We start from the raw sequence: 24,030 nt of genomic DNA on the forward strand, positions 1-24,030 counted from the left end.
GAATCTGAGGACAGGCTAAAACAGCTTCCTTAATAATTTTGGTACATTCTCCCATTTGCTTAAAAAAAAAGTTTCCTATAAGCACAAAAGCTTGCAGAGGTGGGAAAAAAGCAACCAAAAACAACAGAAACAGGTTTTGTCAGCAGGGAGAATGCTCTGCAGGAGATTCTTTACGGATGCCCTGTGACTCAATGGACATGAGTTTGAGTAAACTCCGGGAGTTGGTGATGGACAGGGAGGCCTGGTGTGTTGCAGTCCATGGGGTCGCAAAGAGTCGACACGACGGAGCGCCTGAACTGAAGTGTCACCTTGGCTCCAGGCCGTTCTGTCTCCCAGCCCTAAACCAGCCCGTGAGCTGAATGCCATGGTCAAGAGAGGCATATCCAGATGAGACCTTTCTCCCTCAATCCCCTGGGAAGTAGCCCTCAAACCATAAGATATGCATGACCCCTTTATTAATAAAAAAGGATGCAACCCACAAGCTTTTTTTCACTAGGAATCTCAATCACAGGACTATAGGGAAACCAGAATTATAACTTTAATTCAAATTAATCTTCATCACCCATTAAGTAAGACACTTTTCTAGGTTCTAGACCTTACTACTACTACTACTACTACTAAGTCGCTTCAATCGTGTCCGACTCTGTGCGACCCCATGGACTGCAGCCTACCAGGCTTCTCCGTCCATGGGATTCTCCAGGTAAGAACACTGGAGTGGGTTGCTATTTCCTTCTCCAATGCATGAAAGTGGAAAGTGAAAGTGAAGTCGCTCAGTTGTGTCCGACCCTTAGAGACCCCATGGACTGCAACCTACCAGGCTCCTCCATCCATGGGATTTTCCAGGCAACAGTACTGGAGTGGGGGTGCCATTGCCTTCTCTGAGACCTTAGATAGGGTCTTTTTTTTTTTTTTTTTACAGAGTTCAAACTTGAGAAGAGGGATGATAATCAAATTATAGAGACAGGTCAAGAACAATGATAATAACCAGACAGAAAATAAAACAGGAAGACACAACTGAGGGTGGGGACGGCCACTTTAGACGGGGTGAAGAACACAGCTCACCAAGGAGGCCAGGTGAGGACCAAGACCCGAAGGACAAGTGGTTCATCCTGTTCCAAGCCAAAGGAACAGTGGGGCAGAAGCCCAAAGGCCTAAAGCACTTAAAGAAAAATCCTGAGACGCTAAGTGTTTGCCTCTTAAGCAACAGAGAGCATAAAAGAATGTCCTGTAGGAGGGAGAGAACCAGGGAACCTGAGAGAGAGAGTAGCTGGGCTTGAGGTCCCCGAGGAAAGCAGCAAAGGTGGCTGACATCTAAAATCTCCTTTCCATCCACCCACGAGGCTAATGCTAACATGTTCAATTGGGCGAATAAAGAAACTGGCTCAGATTGGATCTGGACCAAGATCGAGATCACACAGCTGGTTACCAGCCAGGACAGTCAGCACAGAGTTCAGAGTCACTTACTGAGCCTCATCTCAGACATGGGGTCCTTCCAACAGGGCAGAGGGGTCCTCAGCCTTGGCCGAGCCCAAGGGAGCCCCCACGCCCCTCAGAACCCTCGGCCTATTCTTCCTCCAACCCACTGCAAAAGCAGTGTAACCAGTCTATCGTCTTAGCTACCTAAGACGGTGAGGGTGCGGGTCATCTGGGGAACTGCCAGCCTCTCCACCTGACCCAGGGCTTCCCTGGTGCCTGGCTGCTCAAAGTGCCCTCGTCTTGGCTTTCTGTTCAGCTGGAGATAAGCACCTTCAATGGCTGGACTTGCATACACCTTCAGGAGACCCCTTAGGCACTGTGCCTCCAGCCCCAGTGACTCTGTGCATTCCCGCAACCCAGATGCCAAAGTGCCACCTCCAGGAGCACACACTCTCCTTGCAGCTTTCACAGCCATCACTCTCACGTACAAATCACAGGTCAGGGATTATCTTAGAAGGATACCTGCTCAAGTGGTGACAGTAACAGGATTTCACTTGCCATTACTCAAATACATCAAAGTTTAGCTGAACTCCGGGGGTGGGTGGGTGGGTGGGTGGGTGTGTGTGGGGGTGTGTGTGTGTGTGTGTGTGTGTGTGTGTCCGGGGGTGGGTGGGTGGGTGGGTGGGGGTGGGTGTGTGTGTGTGCGTGTGTGTCCGGGGGTGGGTGGGTGGGTGGGTGTGTGTGTGTGTGTGTGTGTGTGTGTGTGTGTGTGTTGTGCTCAGTCATGTCCAGCATTTTGCGACCCCATGGACTGTAGCCTGCCAGGATCCTCTGCCCATGGGATCTCCAGGCAAGAATACTGGACTGGGTTGCCATTCCCTTCTTCAGGGGATCTTCCCCACGCAGGAACTGAACCCACTGGAGAGGGAGGAACATATTTTATGGAATATGAATTTAGCTCTGTTAGAGCGACCATATTATTTATCACCCAACCTAAGATACTGCTGGGCTTCCCTGGTGGCTCAGATGGTAAAACGTCTGCCTGCAATGCAGGAGACCCGGGTTCGATTCCTGGGTAGGGAAGATCCCCTGGAGAAGGAAATGGCAATCCACTCCAGTACTCTTGCCTGGAAAATCCCACGGACAGAGGAGCCTGATAGGCTACAGTCCATGGGGTCACAAAGAGTCAGACACGACTGAGTGACTTCACTATCACTAAGATACTGCTAGGAGTAAAACAGGGTGCTGTTAATAATTACAGTGTGATTAAGGAGTGTAAATCAGGACTGTCTTGGGCAAACCAGGAGTTGAGGCAGGCCAAAAGGAGCAACTTTTTGAAAACAGACTGAGAACAGCTCTACAACTTCAGGCAATCAAAAATTTTACTATTAATCTGATTTCCTATCAAATCAAGGGTTTTTTTTCCCCCCTTTTGTTGGGGAGAGGAGCAGAAGGGAGGCTGCCATACCATATAATTTCCTTCCAAAATAAAAAGATGCAGGAATTCCCTAGCTACCCAACGGTTACAACTTCATGCTCTCACCGCTGAGAGCTGGGGTTTGATCTCTGGTGAGGGAACGAAGATCCTACAAGCTGCATGGCCCAGCCAAAAAAAAAACAAAAATAAACAAAATAAACAAAAATCTTAAAATAAATAAAACAAAAAGATGCAAGCGCAAGAATACTAGGATCCTGGCCTGTCAAAAGACCAGGATATAAGGAACACAAAGGTTTTGCTTTGCTCTACAATCAAGTCAAATGCTAACACCCATTAGGAACCAGGGGACACGTCAGAAATTTAAGACTGAACATCAACACCAGATTGTTAAATGTTTAGGAATAAAGGCATCATTTGTAGTGTAATATGCTTTTGGAAATGGACTTGAGAATTTCTGCACAAATGAAGATACAATATAGCTTTTTTTACAAGCACCACCTGTTGTCTTCTTGGCTCACACCACTCTTAGAGCTGTATGTAACTCATTCTCTGCCATCCAAGGGTCTCTGGCACTTGACTTTCAACATCTGAAGCTGAAATAACAGCCTCCTCCCCATTTACAAATTTGTGTTGCTTTGGACATGAAATTTTTTTAACCTCTCTGCACCTCAGTTTCTTCAGCTGGAGGCAAAGAAAGTGGCTGTGCTTGGCCAATCTTTTATCGATACAAACATTAATCATGGTTGTGACAGCCTTCTACCTGGTAGTATAGAAATCTGCTTAAGGTAGCAAGGTATTCTTGAATATCTCAGCGAGTCCAGGAGTGCTCAGCGTGGCTGTGCCCACAATGAGAGGAGACCCTGCCTCTTACTTCAGCAGGAGGGGAGCTGAGAGAGGAAATGGAGGGAGGCCAGGCCCTCCACTGATAATCCTCAACCCACATCTTCAAAGATCACCAAACCTCACTGCGGACTTCTGTGGGACTACCAAGTGGGGCTAATTTTCTAAGGAGGGAGGGAGGGAGGGCAGAGATAAAAAACAAAACAGAGGGACTTTCCCTGGAAGTCCAGAGGTTGAAATGCCACACTTCCAGTGCAGGGGGCAGGGGTTCAATCCCTGGCCAGGGAACTAAAAATTCCACATTCCCCACAGCGCAGCCAAAAGATAAAAACATTTAAAAATAAATTTAAAAGTTTAAAAATGAGCTACAAAATAAAGCAGAGAACACAGAAGGCAGGGGCAGGAAGCAGAAAGAGGCCGGAGGAAGTGAGCACGAAGGAGGCAGGAAGTGTGGAGGATGACCCCTTCCTGCCTGGAGGCCGCCGCCAGCCTGGAGGGGCTCCTGACCTCACTCAGGCCCACACGCTTCACCACGCTTGGGCCGGTGGCTTCTTCCACATACAGGGGGCTGCAGCGGTGCTCATGTTCACCTCTGCCTGCCTTGACATTCTTGCCAGAATTTAGCCTAAACACGTGAGCAGGAGGAAACCACAGTGCGGCTTTAAACCACAGACAGGCTGTCTGTGTGGCTCTGGGCCAGCTGGATTCAACCTGTGTGTGGACACCCCACCCGCCGTTCGCCTGCCACCAACCTCTCAGAGTAAGACTTTCCAGAAGAATCAGCCGGAGATGACTGGGAGTCACAGAATGGCGAGGCCGGCCTCGGGTTCACCCGCAGTTTGCAAGTGGAGTTTAATCTCACCCACAGGAACCTCACCCAACCCCAGCCCAACCTTTCCACACATGTTCAGCACTAGGTACTACTCCCTAACTTTGCTCTGCCCTCACTAAAGAGGCCAGTTCCCAGAAATCAAAGGCAACTGATTCCCTCTTTGTGTCTATGAGCTGGCGGCTGGCTCTGCAGGATTCCTTCCAGTGGCACTTCATCCTTCCTGTAAGGATTTCTAAGAAGGTCTCCCCCCTTTACAGGAAAGGAATCCCTCCTGAGGAACGGGGCTGATGAGAAGGCGGCCCTGCGGAATTTCCCTTCAAAATACTTCAACTTACTTTCTGAGTGGCTCCTAGCAGAGAAGACCAAATCCACTCGAGAGAGGGAGGGAGGGAGGGTCTTGCAATAATCTTCAGTGTCCCCATTTATTGAGGGCTTGATATGCCGGAGGCACTTACCTGTGCTATTAAAAATGTATTGTTTTACAAGTGAACAAACTGTGTTGCTCAACGAACATTCAGAACTCATATAAACGCCACCTGTGTAATCTGAGGCACCAATACACCAACCCCTACAGGCCCAGGCTTAAGGTTTAAGCCATCTTCCTTCTATTTAAGCAAGCTCCCAGAGTTTTTGAGCAAGCTCTGGGAGTTGGTCAGAGAAGGCAATGGCACCCCACTCCAGTACTCTTGCCTGTAAAATCCCATGGATGGAGGAGCTGGTAGGCTGCAGTCCATAGGGTCGCTAAGAGACGACTGAGCAACTTCACTTTCACTTTTCACTTTAATGCACTGGAAAAGGAAATGGCAACCCACTCCAGTGTTCTTGCCTGGAGAATCCCAGGGACGGGGGAGCCTGGTGGGCTGCCGTCTATGGGGTCGCACAGAGTCGGACATAACTGAAGTGACTTAGCAGCAGCAGCAGCAGCAGCAGCAACTAGGAATTGGTAATGGACAGGGAAGCCTGGCGTGTTGCAGTCCATGGGGTCACAAAGAGTCAGACATGACTGAGCAACAGAACTGAATTTCTGTTTAAAAACAGGACAATTGGTGGTAGAGAGAAGGAAGTGAGGTAGGAAATGGTTCAGGCCAAAATGGTCATATTTAGAAGATACCACAAATTATAACCATTATTAGGTGTGTGCAATTTTATTTAACAGTACCGTGTACATAGTGGATAAGTAAGTTCATATATGAAATATCTAGTCTTTCTAGATATTTAGAAGTGTTTAATGAATTTAAAAGTAGAAGTAGTGTAATAATCAGAGAAGGCAATGGCACCCCACTCCAGTACTCTTGCCTGGAAAATCCCATGGATGGAGGAGCCTGGTGGGCTACAGTCCATGGGGTCGCTAAGAGTCGGACACGACTGAGCGACTTCACTTTCACTTTTCACTCTTATGCACTGGAGAAGGAAATGGCAACCCACTCCAGTGTTCTTGCCTGGAGAATCCCAGGGACGAGGGAGCCTGGTGGGCTGCCGTCTATGGGGTCGCACAGAGTCGGACATGACTGAAGCGACTTAGCAGCAGTAGCAGCAGTGTAATAATGCTTCTTGTAAATAGCTTTTTTTTAAACTGATGGGAAATACTGTAATTAGAAATGGAATTGTTAAACCTCCTCTCTGAACAGAAAAAAAAAAAAAAAAACCAGGACAACTTTCTCTCTTTACAGAAAGGGAAGAAGGTACACTGCCGAGTTGAGAAATCTCTTCAGAGTTGAGAAATCTCTTCAGTAGAAGTTTAAAGTAGTAGCCAGATGGGTTTATCACATAATCTGTCACATCCTCACCAACAAAACACACCAACAAGGGTCTGAAAAATAAAAGCAATTTATTGGGTGAGCAACTTTATGTTCACGAGCTTTCTGTTGACAAATGTGAGATTTCCACTCAATCACCCTTATAAGCTCAGTCAATCCAGGCATTCTGTGTGCCCCGGGTGAGGAAATACACACAGCAACACGGAGGTCATAGCCCATACTCTGGAATTTGTCACCTTGACTTAACTCTGAGCTCCTCAATGTCCTACTCTGGTAAAAGGGAGACAAAACCAGGTGCAACGAGGGTTTACTATCCAAGGAGTCAAGGACCAGGTATATTTATCTCCGCACACAGGAAGCCCCCTTCCTCCCCAATACCTTGTTGAGTCCCCACAAGAGTGAACAAGCCAGCTGTTCTCATGCTTTGAGAGGAACTTAAAAACAGGGTGCAGATCTTGAAAATATGTAGGTTATTTTCAAGTATCTTTTGATATTGGTTTCTAACATAATTCCACAGTAATAAGGGAACAGACTCTGTATGATTTCAACACCTTTAGACCATGAAAGTTCTGCACCTTGTTTCATGACCCTGGATATGTATCAGTGTCTCCTCAACACTGGAGAGATTTATCATCTATGGGAACGTGAACAGAATTTGCATCCTGCTGTTGTGTGAAAATTGTATAAATCTTAACCATGTTGAACTGGTTCATAGTGCTTTTTGGGTCTCCTATATCCTTCTATTTTTCTGTCTATTCAGTCTATTAATTTTTGAGTTTGACATTGAAAACTCCCAACAAAAAGATCTTAATTTATTGATTTAAAAAATAAATAATATAAAGTGGGAGGGATTAGGCATTCAAACTTTAGGGCCAACAAGGTGAGTCAATCATATTGAGGGCTGAGAAACTGCTGTATACTCACTAGTAAGAACAGCACTGGCAAGTTTAACAGATAATGTTAGTTGCTCAGTTGGGTCAGATTCTTGGTAACCCATGGACTATAGCCCGCCAGGCTCCCCTGTCCATGGAATTCTCCAGGCAAGACTACTAGAGTGGATAGCCATTCTCTTCTCCAGGGGATCTTCCTGGAGCAGAGATCAAACTCATTACAGAAAACACTCAAAGAGGTTTATCTTACTCAAACCCATAGTAATGGCCTCATGGTAAGAAGGACAGTGTTCTCTGGCTCCATTGAAACATTACAGGCAAGATTTAGGATGAAAATGTTCCACACATCACAGAGGAGACATAGTCTGGGGGGAAAGACACACAGGTGTAAAAAATTAACACACAGAGAAACCTCAATTACATAGTTGGGAGACCAGGAAGGGGAGCTCTCCTGACTGCAACAATATCAGAGCCCAGTGGCAAGAGGTAACAATCTTCCTTTCCTGGCAAGGATTCAGCCAGTGAAAAGCCATGGATTCTGTTCACTACAATAACTCTGCCAAGTCTCCTTTCCCTCTATAAGAGTTCTCCTTCCTTCTCCTTTGTAGACTTGCACATGGCTTCCCATGGCTGCAGACTGCAATTCTCTGCTGTTCCCACATAAACCCATCTTTGCGGGAGAAATATCTTGACAGTCTGTTTCAGGTCAACAAAGGGAAGGGAGTCAACACACTGGGGGACCCGTGGATGACTCAGAAAAGCAAATTACTCACTTGACACATCTGAATGGACACTAGTTGCCATCTCTCAGGCTGACCAGATGTGGAGTATAAAACCCCAATATCGAGAATAAACTACAGGAGTTAAATCTGTTACACTGTTTATTTCACGGTAAGGACTTAGTAGCAGTAGTAGTAGTTTAGTCGCTAAGTCATGTTCGACTCTTGCGACCCCATGGAGTGTAGCCTGCCAGGCTCCTCTGTCCAAGGGATTCTCCAGGCATGAATACTGGAATGGGTTGCCATTTCCTTCTCCAGGGATCTTTCCAACCCAGGAATCAAATCTGGGTCTCCTGCATCGCAGGCAGATTCTTTACCGACTGAGCTATGAAGGAAGCCCAAGGACTTAGTAGTAAACTTTAATACACCTTTAGGGTGATCCTTCTGCATCTTCCTTGGAGCTGGAGTTATTGTATAAAATCACCAAAAATAATCGAACTAAATGCCTAGGAGGACTTCCCTGGGGTTCAGTGGCTAAGACTCCACACTCCCAATGCAGGGGATCCAGGTTTGAGCCCTGGTCAGGAAATTAGATCCCGCCTACCCGAACTAAGAGTTTATATGCCCCAACTAAGATCCAACTTAGCCAAATTAATTAATTAAAAAAATTACATGTGTCTAAAAAGGCAGAACAGAACAAAGCCAGAGAAAGAGCCCCGGAGAGCTCACCCAGACTCCATCAACAACATGTGGATTTCTGACTGTTAATGAAGAACAACAAGATTCATACAAGTGGAATTCTGAAAATGGTGCCAAGAATCCTAGTTTGAAATTAAACATTTATATGTATTCACCATCGATAGTTACTGAGGACCTAACAGAACCAACCTCCCTAAACCATCTCAGCACTCAGCCAGTTCACATCCCCCTCATGTCATCAGATTCTCTGACACGAGTCTCTAGAGAGTCTGTCTTGACATCAATGGCAGTTTCCACAACCACACTCCCTTTGCAAGGGGACAGTTCATTAACTGAAATGTGGTCAGTGTCAGGGGAATTACGATTTAAGGCAAAATGGTTGTCTGAGAATGCCTTACAAATAGCTGGGAAAAGAAGAGAAGCGAAAGGCAAAGAAGAACAGGAAAGATATATGTCCATCTGAATGCAGAGTTCCACAGAATATCATGCAGAGATAAGAAAACCTTCCTAAGTGATCAATGCAAAAAAAAAAGAGGAAAAACAATAGACTGGGAAAGACTAGAGATCTCTTCAAGAAAATTAGATATACCAAAAGACCATTTCATGCAAAGATGAGCACAATAAAGGACAGAAATAGTATGGACCTTACAGAAGTAGAAGATATTAAAAAGAGGTGGCACAGGAGAATTACACAAAAAAACATCTTAATGACCCAGATAACCACGATGGTGCGATCATTCACCTAAAGCCAGACATCCGTGAGTGTGAAGTCAAGTGGGCCTTAGGAAGCATCACTATGAACAACGCTAGTGGATGTGATGGAATTCCAGCTAAGCTATTACAAATCCTAAAAGATGATGCTGTGAAAGTGCTGCACTCTATGTGCCAACAAATGTGGAAAACTCAGCAGCGGACACAGGACTGGAAAAAGTCAGTTTTCATTCCAATCCCAAAGAAAGGCAATGCCAAAGAATGTTCAAACTACCACACAACTGTACTTATCTCTCCCACTAGCAAAGTAATGCTCAAAATTCTCCAAGCCAGGCTTGAACAGTACACGAACTGAGAACATCCATGTGTTCAAGCTGGATTTAGAAAACACAGAGGCACCAGAGATAAAGTTGCCAACATCTGTTGGATCATCAAAAAAGCAAGAGAGTTCTAGAAGAACATCTACTTCTGTTTTATTGACTATGCCAAAGTCTTTGATTGTGTGGATCACAAAAAACTGTGGAAAGTTCTTCAAGAGATGGGAATACCAGACCACCTTACCTGCCTCCTGAGAAATCTGTATGCAGGTCAAGAAGCAATAGTTAGAACCAGACATGGAATAACAGACTGGTTCCAAATTGGTTCCAAATTGGGAAAGAATTACAACAAGGCTGTATGTTGTCACCTTGCTTATTTAACTTATGTGCAGAGTACATCATGCAAAATGCTAAGCTGGATGAAGCACAAGCTGGAATCAAGATTGCTGGGAGAAATATCAACAACCTCAGATATGTAGATGATACCACACTTATAGCAGAAAAGGAAGAGGAACTCAAGAGCCTCTTGATGAAAGTGAAAGAGGAGAGTGAAAAAGTTGGCTTAAAACTCTATGTTCAAAAAAAGAAGACCACAGCACCCAGTCCCATCACTTCATGGCAAATAGAAGGGGAAACAATGGAAACAGTGACAGACTTTATTTTCTTGGGCTCCAAAATCATTGCAGATAGTGACTGTAGCCACATTAAAAGATGCTTACTCCTTAGAAAAAGAGCTATGACAAACCTACACAGCATATTAAAAAGCAGAGACATTACTTTGCTGACAAATGTCCACATAGTCAAAGTTATGGCTTTTTCAGTAGTCATGTTTGGATGTGAGAGTTGGACCATAAAGAAAGCTGAGCACTGAAGAACTGATGCTTTTGAACTGTGGTGTTACTGAAGACTCTTCAGAGTCCCCTGGAGTGCAAGGAGATCAAACAGTCAATCCAAAAAGATATCAGTCCTAAATATGCATTGAAAGGACTGATGTTGAAGCTGAAGCTCTTAAACTTTGGCCACCTGATGTGAAGAACAGACTCATTAGAAAAGACCCTGATGCTGGGAAAGATTGAGGTCAGATTGAGGTCAGGAGGAGAAGGGGATGAAAGAGGATGAGATGGTTGGATGGCATCACAGACTCGATGGACATGAGTTTGAGCAAACTGCAGAAGATGATGGACAGGGAAGCCTGGTGTGCTGCAGTCCATGGGCTCACAAAGAATTGGACACAACTGAGCGACTGAACTGAATGACTGATGGAACAAGTGCATCTGGTCCAAGACCCTACTCAACCCTCATCTCTGTGGATAGGTCCTGTACTAGCCCTCAACCTGCTGGCCTCTGGGACGAAGGTGGTTGAGAAATGCAGAGCACACCCCAGGGGGCTGAAGTGCAGGACAGCAAGGATATCGCCAGGGAGAGTCTTAGCAGACTGGAGAATCCATTCCCCAGCTGGAGACAGTTCGTTAACTGTGCTCTTTATTTTCAATAACAGGGATGAGCAAGAATTATTCAATAAACCATGACAGGAAAATGGGCTGTTTCAGGAAAAAATGAAATTCTACTTGGCTTTATTGTTAGAAATGAAATAAGATTAAAATAAAATGCCTACAGAGATTTAAATGATGCTGGGATTTTACAAAGACATATTATAAAAGCAACAGGAGAAACCAAAAAGCTTGATATACTTAATCACATATCATTTAAAACCTTTAAATTCAGAGAAATGAAAATCTGTAAAATTATAAGTGCTTTTACAAGTTATTTAAAAATATAAATGCCTATGGAAAAAAAAATCTATTAATACACAATTCAAAAAAATAAATAAGCGGTCAGTAGGCACCAAAAAAAGGTTCTATTTTTACAAATCAAACAAACTGAAATTAAAAATGTTTGATATTATCGGACTTCCCAGGGGGTCCAGTGGTTAAGACTCTACTCTTCCACTGCCAAGGGACACAGGTTCCATCCCCAGCCAGGGAACTAAGATCCCGGATGCCTCATGGCGGGGCCAAAAAGCAAAGACCGTTTGATATTAACCTTAGACCTAGAAGAATTAATTTAGGTATTCAAAGCTGACACTTAAATAAGCTCACAAACAGCTGTGAAGAGGGCAAATTGGTCCGAACCTTATGGAAACCAATTTGGCCTTTCACTGGTCATTTTATGTCTGAGAATATAGAAAAAGCAAAGATGCACCACAATACAAGGTCATGGATATTCATCACATCATAACCAGCAATAAACTGTTAAACAAAAGTGAAAGACTGCGTAAATTGCAATTAAATACCATGTTTTGAAGATTTATATTAAATGTTAACCAAAGAAAATTAAGAAAGCTTCAATACTCAAAACGATTTTGTTTTATACAAAAGACGAATACTCTGTTTATGGGTAAGCAGGTGTGCATAAAAATTTCTAGGGGAAAGACTAAGAAACAATCAAAATATCATTAAGTGTACTTGGCTAATAAAAACAAATCCTTATTCTTCCTTTCTTGCCTTATAGTTTTAAATTTCTTACAAAATATAAAAAAATGTATATTTTTCTATAAAATCCACAACAATACCAACACCCATATTGGTAAAATCACCAATATCCATATCCTTATACCCTACCTGCAAACTGCTGTGAAACACTAAACTGCAGATGAAATTTAAAGTATATACCCAATGAGAACATGAAAACTTGGTTTTTCTCTACAAAGTGAGCCTTCTCTCTGGGCAAAACTTCCTGGCTGGGCTCAGTTCATCATTCCCTTGGTAGTGAAGTTGGGTACAGAAGGAAATCACTAAGGTACTTCAGGCTTTGAATACAAGACAGCTATTATGGTCAATTATGGTCAACAACTAAGTCTGCAAACTCTGAAACCCCTCTCCTCTGGATCGTCAACCCCCTGCACTACAAGAGCAGAGTCTTAACCACTGGTCTGCCAGGGAAGTCTGGATCCCTTTTTAAAAGATTATATTGAATGCCAGTGCAAGGAGTGGCTTAAAGCAGCTGCCAGAAAAAAAAATTTAAAAAGCAGTTGCCAGCATCAACCTGCCATCAGAATCACCTGGAACGCTTCTTTAAACCTCATCCCAAGAGCTTCTAATTTTACAGAACCGATCTAGAATGAGTGCAGGAAAACTGCATTTCTAACAGGCTCCCAGGTCCACATATATAGTCAAAGCTATGGTTTTTCCAGTAGTCATGTATGGATATGAGAGCTGGACCATAAAGAAGGTTAAGCACCGAAGAACTGAGGTTTTTGAACTGTGGTGTTGAAGAGTCCCCTGGACTGCAAGAAGATCAAACCAGGCCATCCTAAAGGAAATCAATCCTGAATATTCATTGGAAGGACTGATGGTGAAGCTGAAGCTCCAATACTCTGGCCACCTGATGTGAAGAGCTGACTCATCAGAAAAGACCCTGATGCTGGGAGAGATGGAAAGCAGGAGGAGACAGGGACGACAGAGGATGAGATGGTTGGATGGCATCAGGAACTCGATGGACATGAGTTTGAGCAAACTGAGGGAGATGATGATGGACAGGGAAGCCTGGTGTCTTCCACACCATGGGGTCACAAAGAGTCGGACACAGCTGAGCGACTGAACAACAACAGGCTCCCAGGTGAGGAGGATGCGGCAGGTCTGAGCCCTAAAGCTTGATTATAGATGTTTCACATGCATCATCTCCCACAGCAAGAACCTGAATTGTCTACAAGAACAAAGGTGTGTTTGGAATCACCTTCTTTGTGCATTTAGGAACAAGTAAGCATACCAACAGAAACAGTTGGTTAAACAGAACAGTTAACAGAACTGGAGTTACACACAGGAATCACAGGCTCAGAAGTCAGACTGCCTAGTTCAGGATCCCACTCCACTACTTACTCACTATATGATGTAGGCAACTTCCTCAATCTCTATGCTTCAGTACCTTCAGCTGTAAAAGATAATAGCTCCATCTGCTCCCACAGGAAAACTGGAAATGGGTGCCTACCACAATCAATGAGGTCCTCACTTTCCATTTCCATACATACATTTTTAAAATCCACAAAAACTGTCTTGGAGAGTTCCTTGCCCTGCCTGCCCTGCCTGAAATTATAGGAACAACCACAAATCGCTTCTCTGAAGGCTAGAGATCTGGACAAGACCCCACAGGCTTCAGGGACCCCAAGCCCAGAGTAGTCCTCAAAGGTGGAAGGGTAAATAAATATTCACAATAGGAAAGCGGGTGGTCAAAAGCCAGTCGTCGCTGTGTCCCAGGCAAAAGCAAAACATGTTCAAGAACAGTGTCCCCATTCATTACATAAAAATTGTCTCTTTACCCATTACAAATTTGCCTTAATTAGGTACCAGACGCACACAGACAGAGAGGGAGGGAGAGAGACACGGTCACAGACAGACAGACAGCCGGGTGCAACTGGCCGGCAGATGTCACATAAGGAATATGGTTAAAGATGGAGACATTATTGGAAGACGGCAATTGGTCCAGAGCGCTAATTACATAAAGGAAGCTGCTCATGAGCTGCTTGCTTAGGGGGCGTAAAAAACGAAAAAAAAAGTGCAGCTCTAGCTCGAAAGAGCAAATTCCCAGAGCAGTATTGGAGAAGCCGGCTAAGGGTAGGGTGGAGGGGGGCAGCGGGGTGAGGGGGAGGGTCCGGTCCATTCTCCGGCGGGGCGGTGACTCCCCATGGGCAGCCTCCGTTCTCCGCCTCCGGCTCCAGCTGCTCCCCCTGCTTTGGGAACCGGAGGCTGCCGGAGCGGCGAGCAAATATACCGGGATAGCCGGCAACCCCGCGACCACGTCCCCCTCCTCGGCCTGCTCCCCACACCCCCGCAAGCCGGCGAGCCGACGGGGACCACGCGGCCGGCGCGGGGCGGCCCCACCGGCGGCAAGAAGCCGGGCGGCCTGAGGGAGAACGGAAAGCGCCTCTGCCCCCGAAAGGCGAAGGCGGCATCAGGTACCCGCCCCACGGCGGCGGGGGTATCACGGCCCAGGCGGGGCGCTCACCAGAAGAATATGCGCGAGCAGAGGTTCGCGTTCCGCAGCGGGTTGGGCTTCACCTCCGGGTACACCGGTTGCATCTTGCCGGCCTGGGCGAGCGTGGTTTGGGATCCAGCCGCTGAAGCGTCGGTGCCGCCCGCTGCTCCGGGAGGTGTTGGCCGGGATGCTGGACTTCAGGCCGCCGCGCCGGTCCGCGCAGCGGGAGCCGGAGAACCACTGGCTTCCGGAAGCCGAGCGCCTGCGGCCCGCCGGGTCCCCGCCTCCCAAGGCCGCGCCGCCTCCCGGGCCCGCCCGGAGGACGCCGGCAAAGCTCCGCGGCCGGATCGCCGGGAGCCCAGAGCCCAGAGCCACAGGCCGCGAGCAGGGGCGGCGGAGGCGCCTAACGTTGGCCGGGGTTGAGGTTGCCCGGAGGCGGGCGAAGGTACGAGGCGAAGGGAGGGTAAACGGACCGCCCGGCAACACGGAGCTCAGCGCCTAGGCGTCCACGTGCTCGCACCTGGCTGCGAACGCGGCCTTAGTTATTGCTCCCAGCCGGGTACCCGCCCCCCGGCCCAGAACGTGGAGAGGGGAGGCGCAGTATCTGCCCGCCCCCCGCTGCTCGGAAACGCCCCTTCGGCTGCGACTTTGCAAATATCCTGAAAAAGCTGACAGAAGGCGTGAACAGTTGGAGCTCCAGGCACCCTGTCCTCTTAGTACCAAACTATGGTCCTCTGAGAAGTCCTCCGACCTGCGGCCAAGCCTTTGACGTCGGACAACAGCATGGTTTAGCACAAATTACGTTTGCAGAGTGTCAAGAGCCAAAGAAAAGTAACAGGATTAGAAGAACTCAAAACGATTTTGGAAGATGAGTGAATGTTGCCACTGGGGACAGGCTGTTGGCACTCGTGTTGCTGCATTGTGTAGGGACCTCTGCGCGTTTCGCTGCCCTTTTAGATTGGGAGGGATTCCCAGGTGGCGCTATTGGTAAAGAACCCGCCTGCCAAAGCAGGAGTCCTAAGAGACCGGGCAGGGGATGGGGGTTCGATCCCTGGGTGGGGGAGATCCTCTGGAGAAGGGCATAGCAACCCAGCTGCTTCCAATTCGCCAGTATTCTTGCCTGGAGAATCCCCAGGGACAGAGGAGCCTGGGGGGGGCTACAGTCCTTAACGTGGTACACGGTCGGACAGGACTGAAGCACACACTTAGATTGGGAAAAGGGAATCTGCAGAGAGGCAGACTCACTTATGATTTCTTTCATCATATACTCAGCTCCTAGTGGGTTAACAGTGACATGTGTCACGAAACATGAAGTTGGTTCGCATTTCTGGGGACCTGACCTGACTTTTAACTATGTTGTTGTGGTTTAGTCGCAAAGGCGGGTCTGACTCTTTGTGCTTCCTAGACTGTAGCCAGCCCTCCAGGCTCCTCTGTCAATGGGCTTTACCCAGGCAAGATTACTGGAGTGAGTTGCCGTTCCCTTCAGGGGATTGTCAGGATCCAGGTCTCCTGCATTGGCATGCCCATTCTTTACCACTGAGTCACCTGGAAAGCCAACTTCTAACTATAAGGATGCCCTAATTAAGTACTTATAATCATCCCTATTTCACAGATGAGGCTTAAGTACAGAACTTGTCCAAGGTCTTAAAAATCAATAAATGATGAATTCTGATTTGGATGCATAGTTCAGCCTGGTCTGGTGGATGGACAGTGTGTGTGGACGGGTGTCTAGAATACACTGAATGAGTAACTTGGGCTGAATGAACAAAAACTTTGACTCCCAGTAAGTGTTTAGTTATTTGTGTGGCCTTCATACCAGCTCAGCAGTTTCTGGTCCCTTCCACCCTAAATGAGGAAAGATCAAAGTTCTTGGTGCTTATAACAAGATCACTTTGATAATTTCCCATGTACCTTGACTAAAATCATGTTTTTTATTAATAATGACAGCACAACTTTGTAAATCAACAATGTGTGCATGTGTGTTAAGTCTCTTCAGTTGGGTCCCATACTTAAATTAAAAAAAAAAAAAAAACACAACAAAACAGCTTTTAGCTTCAGTTATTCAGGTTGAATAAGTTTGTAACCAAGCAAAACCCTGCAGGGGCCTCCTGAGCACAAAAGCCTTTCTTTTTTTATCCCCCATTTCTAATTTGTTGGATACAAACTTCAGACTTCTAAACCTCCCTGTTCCAAAAAGCAAATTCAAATAGTTGCTAATAGAATCAGGAGGAAACCAAAGTGCAGTGATTAAAGCAGGATCCTGGTTCCTCCTCAAGGTATAAACATAACAATCCTTATCTTTGAGTTCTTGCATAAGAACTAAGCCCCCCACCCACCCACGTGGAAGATGGTTACTTTAGGCTGAGCCCAGGATTCCTGGAGCGCTGCTCTGTTAGGTCACCAGCAGCCAATCAGAAGAAAGTCACTCACCCTGCAGCCCTCACCCCAAATTTTGCCTATAGAAATGTCGACCCCAAAACCATCTGGGAGTTTGGAGTTTTTGAGTATGAGCCATCCATCTCTGCCTATAAGTCAATTTTTCGATTTTCATAAAACAACCATCTCTACCTTAATGACACTTCTTGATCCATTTGGGGGTTTTATTGCATTTTCCTGCATTGTCTAAGGAGAAGGCAATGGCACCCCACTCCAGGACTCTTGCCTGGAAAATCCCATGGACGGAAAAGCCTGGTAGGCTGCCGTCTATGGGGTCGCACAGAGTCGGACACGACTGAAGCGACTTAGCAGCAGTAGCGTTGTCTAAAACAAATGAATGGAAAATGGAGAAAATAGTATGCTAACATTAACAATGCAATTAATACAAACATGGAGAGAGCATGAAGTAGAAGAAAGGAGATGCCTCTTCAGTCTGGTTTGGATGCATATTGGAAGTGAGCTGGTTCATTATATGTTTAATTTTAAACGAAAAAGGAATTTTTTTGAATCTGTGAAATGTCTATAACAGCTTTATTCATAACTCCCCAAATTTGGAAATAACCAAGAAGCCCTTCAGTAAATGAATGGATAAATAAATTGGCCCAGCCAGACAATGGAATATTATTTGGCACAAAAAGGACACGCATGCACCAAACCATGAATGCAAGGGAGGAAACAATGCTTACTACTAAGTGAAAGAGGCACAAGTGGCAAATAACCCACCTGCCAGTGCAGGAGACATAAGAGATGTGGGTTCAATCCCTGGATCAGGAAGATCCCCTGGAGGAGAGCAAGGCAACCCAATGCAGTATTCTTGTCTGGAGAATCCCATTAACAGAGGAACCTGGTGGGCTACAGTCCATAGGGCCAAAAGAGTAAGATATGATTGAAGCGACTTGTTAAGTGAAAATTCAATCTGAAAAGGCTACATACTGTGTAATGCTAACTATATGACCAAAAAAGCAAACCACGGAGATAGTTAAAAGATCAGTGGTTGCCAGAGGTTGGGGATGGGAATGAGGGATGAAGAGTGGCACACAGAGGATTTTGGGACAACAAAAATACCTTGTATCATTCAATAATGATGAAAATGTCATTATATATTTTTCCAAAACCAATCAAGAAAATTGGAAGGGCAGACTTAGCTTTTCTCATGTCAACTTTTAAAAATACAGTATATAACATCACCAAAGTTATCATCATAATCTGCTTTCCATCCCTTTAAAATTACCATCATCAGTTCCATATTTTCTTCACTAAAAATTATTTGGCTTATTAAATATTAAGCCAAAATAAATACAACTTGAGGTAAGAAAGATATTTATAAAATTAACTGGTATTGCATAGTGTTAATGTTTAATCTTTGTTTTCGATAGTCATAGATAGGCTTAGACAGTAAAGAATCTGCCTGCAATGCAGAAGACCTGGGTTCCATCCCTGGGTCAGGAAGATCCTTTGGATGACTGCATGGCAACCCACTCCAGTATTCTTGCCTGGAGAATCCCATGGACAGAGGAGCCTGGTCAGCTACAGTCCATGGGGTCACAAAGAATCAGACACAACTGAGAGACTAAGCACAGCACAGATATATAACATTCAGGGATTTAAAAGCAGAAACACTCTTCCCAAACGTAATAAACTTAACAATTTTTGTTTGTTTTCTGAACAGACTTCCTTTCGTTCCTTTTAGATATGAGCTCTCAGGGAAGCTGTAGGTGTAAAAGTAGCAAATTGCATCTAAATGAAATGTATGTTGGTGCTTCCCTGGTAGTCCAGTGGCTGGGACTCTGAGCTCCCAATACAGGGGACCAAGGTTGATTCCTGGTCAGGTAACTATCCCCCGTGCCACAACTAAGACCAACCACAGCCAAATAAATAAATAAAAAGAACTGTATATTTCATACCCTCACACAGCTTCAGTCAGTCAGTTCAGTCGTTCAGTTGTGTCTGAGTCTTGCTACCCCATGGATTGCAGCATGGCAGTCTTCCTTGTCCATCACCAACTCTCAGAACTTGCTCAAACTCATGTCCATCAAGTTGGCGATGCCATCCAACTATCTCATCCTCTGTCACCCCCTTCTCCTCCTGCCTTCAATCTTTCCTAGCATCAGGGTATTTTCCAGTGAGTCAGCTCTTTGCATCAGGTGGAAGTTTCAGCTTCCAACATCATTCCTTCCAATGAATATTCAGGACTGATCTCCTTTAGGATTGCCTGGCTTGATCTCCTTGCAGTCCAAGGGACTCTCAAGAGTCTTCTGCAACACCACAGTTGAAAAGCATCAATTCTTTGGTGCTTAGCTTTCTTTATAGTCCAGCTCTCTCATAGAGCTTACAACCAAGCAATTTCCATCCTTAGAGTCCAAACTTTGAGTGAAGACGTTCATTACAATATAAATAATGGAAATAAAGTTCACTGTGTTCTAGTATTAAAACAAAAAAATGTTGTTGGCAAAGTGATACCTGCTTTTTAATTCACTATCTAAGTTTGTCATAGATTTTCTTCCAAGGAGCAAGCATCTTTTAATTTCATGACTGCAGTCACCGTCCACAGTAACTTTGGAGCCCAAGAAAATAAAATCTGTCACTGCTTCCACTTTTCCCCTTCTATTTTTCCATAAAGTGATGGAACTGGATGCCAAGATCTTAATTTTTTTAATATTGCATTTTGAGCCAGCTTTTTCACTTTCCTCTTTCACCCTCATCAAGAGGCTCTTTAGCTCCTCTTCAGTTTCTGCCATTTGGGTGTATTATCTGCATATCTAAGGTTGTTGATATGTCTCTCTGCAATCTTCTGCTTCTGCTTCTGAGAAGTTAGTAATTTGAATACAGAAGAGTAACAATTACATCTGGCAAAGATGAGGTATTTGTTGACTTAGCAAAAGCAGTATTTTAAAGACAGTGGTCAGTTCAGTCAGTTCAGTCACTCAGTCGTGTCCGACTCTTTGCGACCCCATGAACCTCAGCACGCCAGGCCTCCCTGTCCATCACCAACTCCCGGAGTTTACCCAAACTCTTGTCCATCGAGTTGGTGATGCCATCCAACTGTCGTCCCCTTCTCCTGCCCCCAATCCCTGCCAGCATCAGAGTCTTTTCCAATGAGTCAACTCTTCGAATGAGGTGGCCAAAGTATTGGAGTTTCAGCTTCAGCATCAGTCCCTCCAAAGAACACCCAGGACTGATCTCCTTTAGGATGGACTGGTTGGATCTCCTTGCTGTCCAAGGGACTCTCAGGAGTCTTCTCCAACACCACAGTTCAGAAGCATCAATTCTTCGGCGCTCAGCTTTCTTCACAGTCCAACTCTCACATCCATACATGACCACTGGTAGAAACGCTATAAGATGTGTTGAGCAGAAAATGGTGTGTAAAAGTGTGGACACAATGGTTGTACACAGCTCCTGTGAGAAATTTTGCTCTAAGGAGGAACAGAAAATAGAAGAAGTAACTACAGACTTACGAACATGGGGAGAGGGAGGAGAGGGTGAGATGTGCGGAGAAAGTAACATGTTGGTTTCTGGAGAACTGGTTAGTGTGGGGAAAAATTGCACCATTTGGTGGCCAGAAGTATTGAAAGTCACCAAGTGACAACTATTCTGAAATGGGGCAGGATGCTGTGGGGCCCCTTCCCTGTCCCTCATTTCTTGTTTGCAGGAAAAAGACTTCAGCCACCTAGGCTTTCCTCAATACCAAAGAGAAGGTGGCAACAGTTACTATTCAGGGAGTTCAGTTCAGTTCAGTCGCTCAGTCGTGTCCGACTCTTTGCGACCCCATGAATCACAGCACGCCAGGCCTCCCTGTCCATCACCAACTCCTGGAGTTCACTCAGACTCATATCCATCGAGTCAGTGATGCCATCCAGCCATCTCATCCTCTGTCGTCCCCTTCTCCTCCTGCCCCCAATCCCTCCCAGCATCAAAGTCTTTTCCAATGAGTCAACTCTTCACATGAGGTGGCCAAAGTACTGGAGTTTCAACTTTAGCATCATTCCTTCCAAAGAAATCCCAGGGCTGACCTCCTTCAGAATGGACTGGTTGGATCTCCTTGCAGTCCAAGGGACTCTCAAGAGTCTTCTCCAACACCACAGTTCAAAAGCATCAATTCTTAGGCACTCAGCCTTCTTCACAGTCCAACTCTCACATCCATACATGACTACAGGAAAAACCATAGCCTTGACTAGACAGACCTTTGTTGGCAAAGTAATGTCTGGGCTTTTGAATATGCTATCTAGGTTGATCATAACTTTCCTTCCAAGGAGTAAGCGTCTTTTAATTTCATGGCTGCAGTCACCATCTGTGGTGATTTTGGAGCCCAGAAAAATAAAGTCTGACACTGTTTCCACTGTTTCCCCATCTATTTCCCATGAAGTGATGAGACCGGATGCCATGATCTTCGTTTTCTGAATGTTGAGCTTTAAGCCAACTTTTTCACTCTCCACTTTCACTTTCATCAAGAGGCTTTTTAGTTCCTCTCCACTTTCTGCCTTTGACTTTGCCTCTGTCTTTGACTGTGTGGATCACAATAAACTGTGGAAAATTCTGAAAGAGATGGGAATATCAGACCACCTGACCTGCCTCTTGAGAAATCTGTATGCAGGTCAGGAAGCAACAGTTAGAACTGGACATGGAACAACAGACTGGTTCCAAATAGGAAAGGGAGTACGTCAAGGCTGTATATTGTCACCCTGCTTATTTAACTTATATGCAGAGTACATCATGAAAAACACTGGACTGGAAGAAACACAAGCTGGAATCAAGATTCAGGGGGTAAGGGGATGCAAAGACACAGGAGGAACAATCAAAAAACTATAGTGCAGAGATTAAAGCAGAAGCCCGGTTCTTCCTCAAGGAATATACTTAACGATACCTTTGAGTTCTTCTAGGGAAACTAGGGCCCCCATCCAAGTGGAGCTGCTTCTGGCTGAACCCAGGATCCCTGGAGCACCTTCCTGTTACCTCACCACCAACCAGTCAGAAGAAAGTCATACCACCTGCAGCCCTCACCTCAAATTTTGCCTACAAAAACTCCCTGACACGCATCAGGGACTTTTTGTTTTTTCAGCACAAGCCATCTTCCTGTTTCTTGGCCCCGCAGTAAACCTTTCTCTGCTCTAACCTCTGGTTTGCATTTGTTTAGCCTCACTGTGCGTTGGGCACGTGAATTTGCCTTTGGCAATAATTTCATGTATATGAATGGACTTCCCTGGTGGTTCAGATGGTAAAGAATCTGCCTACAATGTGGGAGACCTGGGTTCGATCGCTGGGTGGGGAAGATCCCCTGGAAAATGAAATGGCAACCCATTCCAGTATTTGAAACAGGAAGTAGAATGGTATTTGCCAGAGGATGGGGGTTTGGGATGGGTGGGGAGCTGTTTTAATCAGTACAGGGTTTCAGTCTGGGAAGATGAGAAAGTTCTGGAGATGGATATTGATGACAGTTGTACAACAATGTGAACAGCACACTTGAAAACTGGTAAGGTAAATTTCAATGTTATTTACATTTTACCAATTAGAGGAGGAGAAAGTTGCTTTTTCTTCTACCCTTCCAAAATACTGGGGCCCTGGAAGGTCAACTCATAGAAGACAGATAAACAAGAGAAAGACAGTTTTATTGACATGTGCAGCATGCAGGCATGTGAGAGAAATGCAGTGTTAACTCAAATGGGTCCTTAGAACTTAGGGTAAGTATAGCATCTTAACAAAGAAACATAGATTCATGATGTTACAAGACAAAGGAAAAGGAGATTAGGTTTTGTGGTTTTTTTTTTTTTTTTTCAGAAATGCAAACTATAGGGAGCTAAATACATTGGAGAAATTACTGGGAGTTGGATTTAGAAAAGGCAAAGGAACCAGAGATCAAGTTGCCAACATCCACTGGATCATAAAAAAAGCAAGAGAGTTCCAGAAAAAGATCTATTTCTGCTTCATTGACTGTACTAAAGCTTTTAACTGTGGCGAATCACAACAAAGCTATGGAAAATTCTTCAAGAGATGGGACTACCAGACCACCTTACCTGCCTCCTGAGAAACTTGTATGCAGGTCAAGAAGCAACAGTTAGAACTAGACATGAAACAATGGACTGGTTCCAAATTGGGAAAGGATTATAACAAGGCTGTATATTGTCACCCTGCTTATGTAACTTATATGAAGAGTACATCATGTGAAATGCTGAACTGGATGAAGCACAAGCTGGAATCAACATTGCCGGGAGAAACATCAATAACCTCAGATATGCAGATGACACCACACTTATGGCAAAGAGGAACTCAAGAGCCTCTTGATGAAAATGAAAGAGGAGAATGAAAAAGCTGGCTTAAAACTCAACATTCAAAAAGCAAAGATCATGGCATCCAGTCCCATCACTTCATGGCAAATAGATGGGGAAACAATGGAAACAGTGACAGAGTTTACTTTCTTGGGCTCCAAAATCACTGCAGATGGTGACTGCAGCCATGAAATTAAAAGACACTTGCTCCTTGAAAGAAAAGCTATGACTAACCTAGACAGTGTATTAAAAAGCAGAGACATTACTTTGCTGACAAAGGTCCATCTAGTCAAAGCTATGGTTTTTCCAGTCATCATGTATGGAAAACAGAGCACTGAAGAATTGATGTTTTTGAACTGTGGTGTTGGAGAAGACTCCTGAGAGTCCCTTGGACTGCAAGGAGATCATAACTAGTCAGTTCTAAAGGAAATCAGTCCTGAATATTCATCGGAAGGACTGCTGCTGAAGCTCCAATACTTTGGCCACCTGATGCAAAGAACTGACTCATTAGAAAGGACCCTGATTCTGGGAAAGACTGAAGGCAGGAGGACTCAGTAGTTGAAGCTCATGGGCTCAGTAGTTGTTGTGGCATACTGGCTTAGTTGCTCCACAGCAAGTGGAATCTTCCTGAGCCAGGGACCAAACCAGTGTCCGCTGCATTGGCAGGCAGATTCCCATCCACTGTACCACCAGGAAAGTCCCCCATCACTTTCCATAATACTGTCCAGCTTCTGAAGGGCTATG

The 24,030-nt window shown here is 45.2% G+C and overlaps 1 protein-coding gene across 3 annotated transcripts in view; it reads right to left on the reverse strand.

The window, feature by feature from the left end:
- LOC133258052 (ATP-binding cassette sub-family C member 4) overlaps window positions 1-14,703 on the reverse strand; it is a 184,096-nt gene extending 169,393 nt beyond the window's left edge. For all 3 annotated transcript variants that reach the window (XM_061434391.1, XM_061434389.1, XM_061434388.1), the window contains exon 1: window positions 14,621-14,703. In XM_061434391.1, coding sequence (XP_061290375.1) covers window positions 14,621-14,694 — 74 coding nt within the window. In that variant the 5' untranslated portion in view covers window positions 14,695-14,703. The remainder of the gene's footprint in view (window positions 1-14,620) is intronic.
- Window positions 14,704-24,030: the final 9,327 nt, after the last annotated feature.

This window comes from Bos javanicus, chromosome 12 (assembly GCF_032452875.1).
Source record: "Bos javanicus breed banteng chromosome 12, ARS-OSU_banteng_1.0, whole genome shotgun sequence".
Lineage (NCBI taxonomy): Eukaryota > Metazoa > Chordata > Mammalia > Artiodactyla > Bovidae > Bos > Bos javanicus.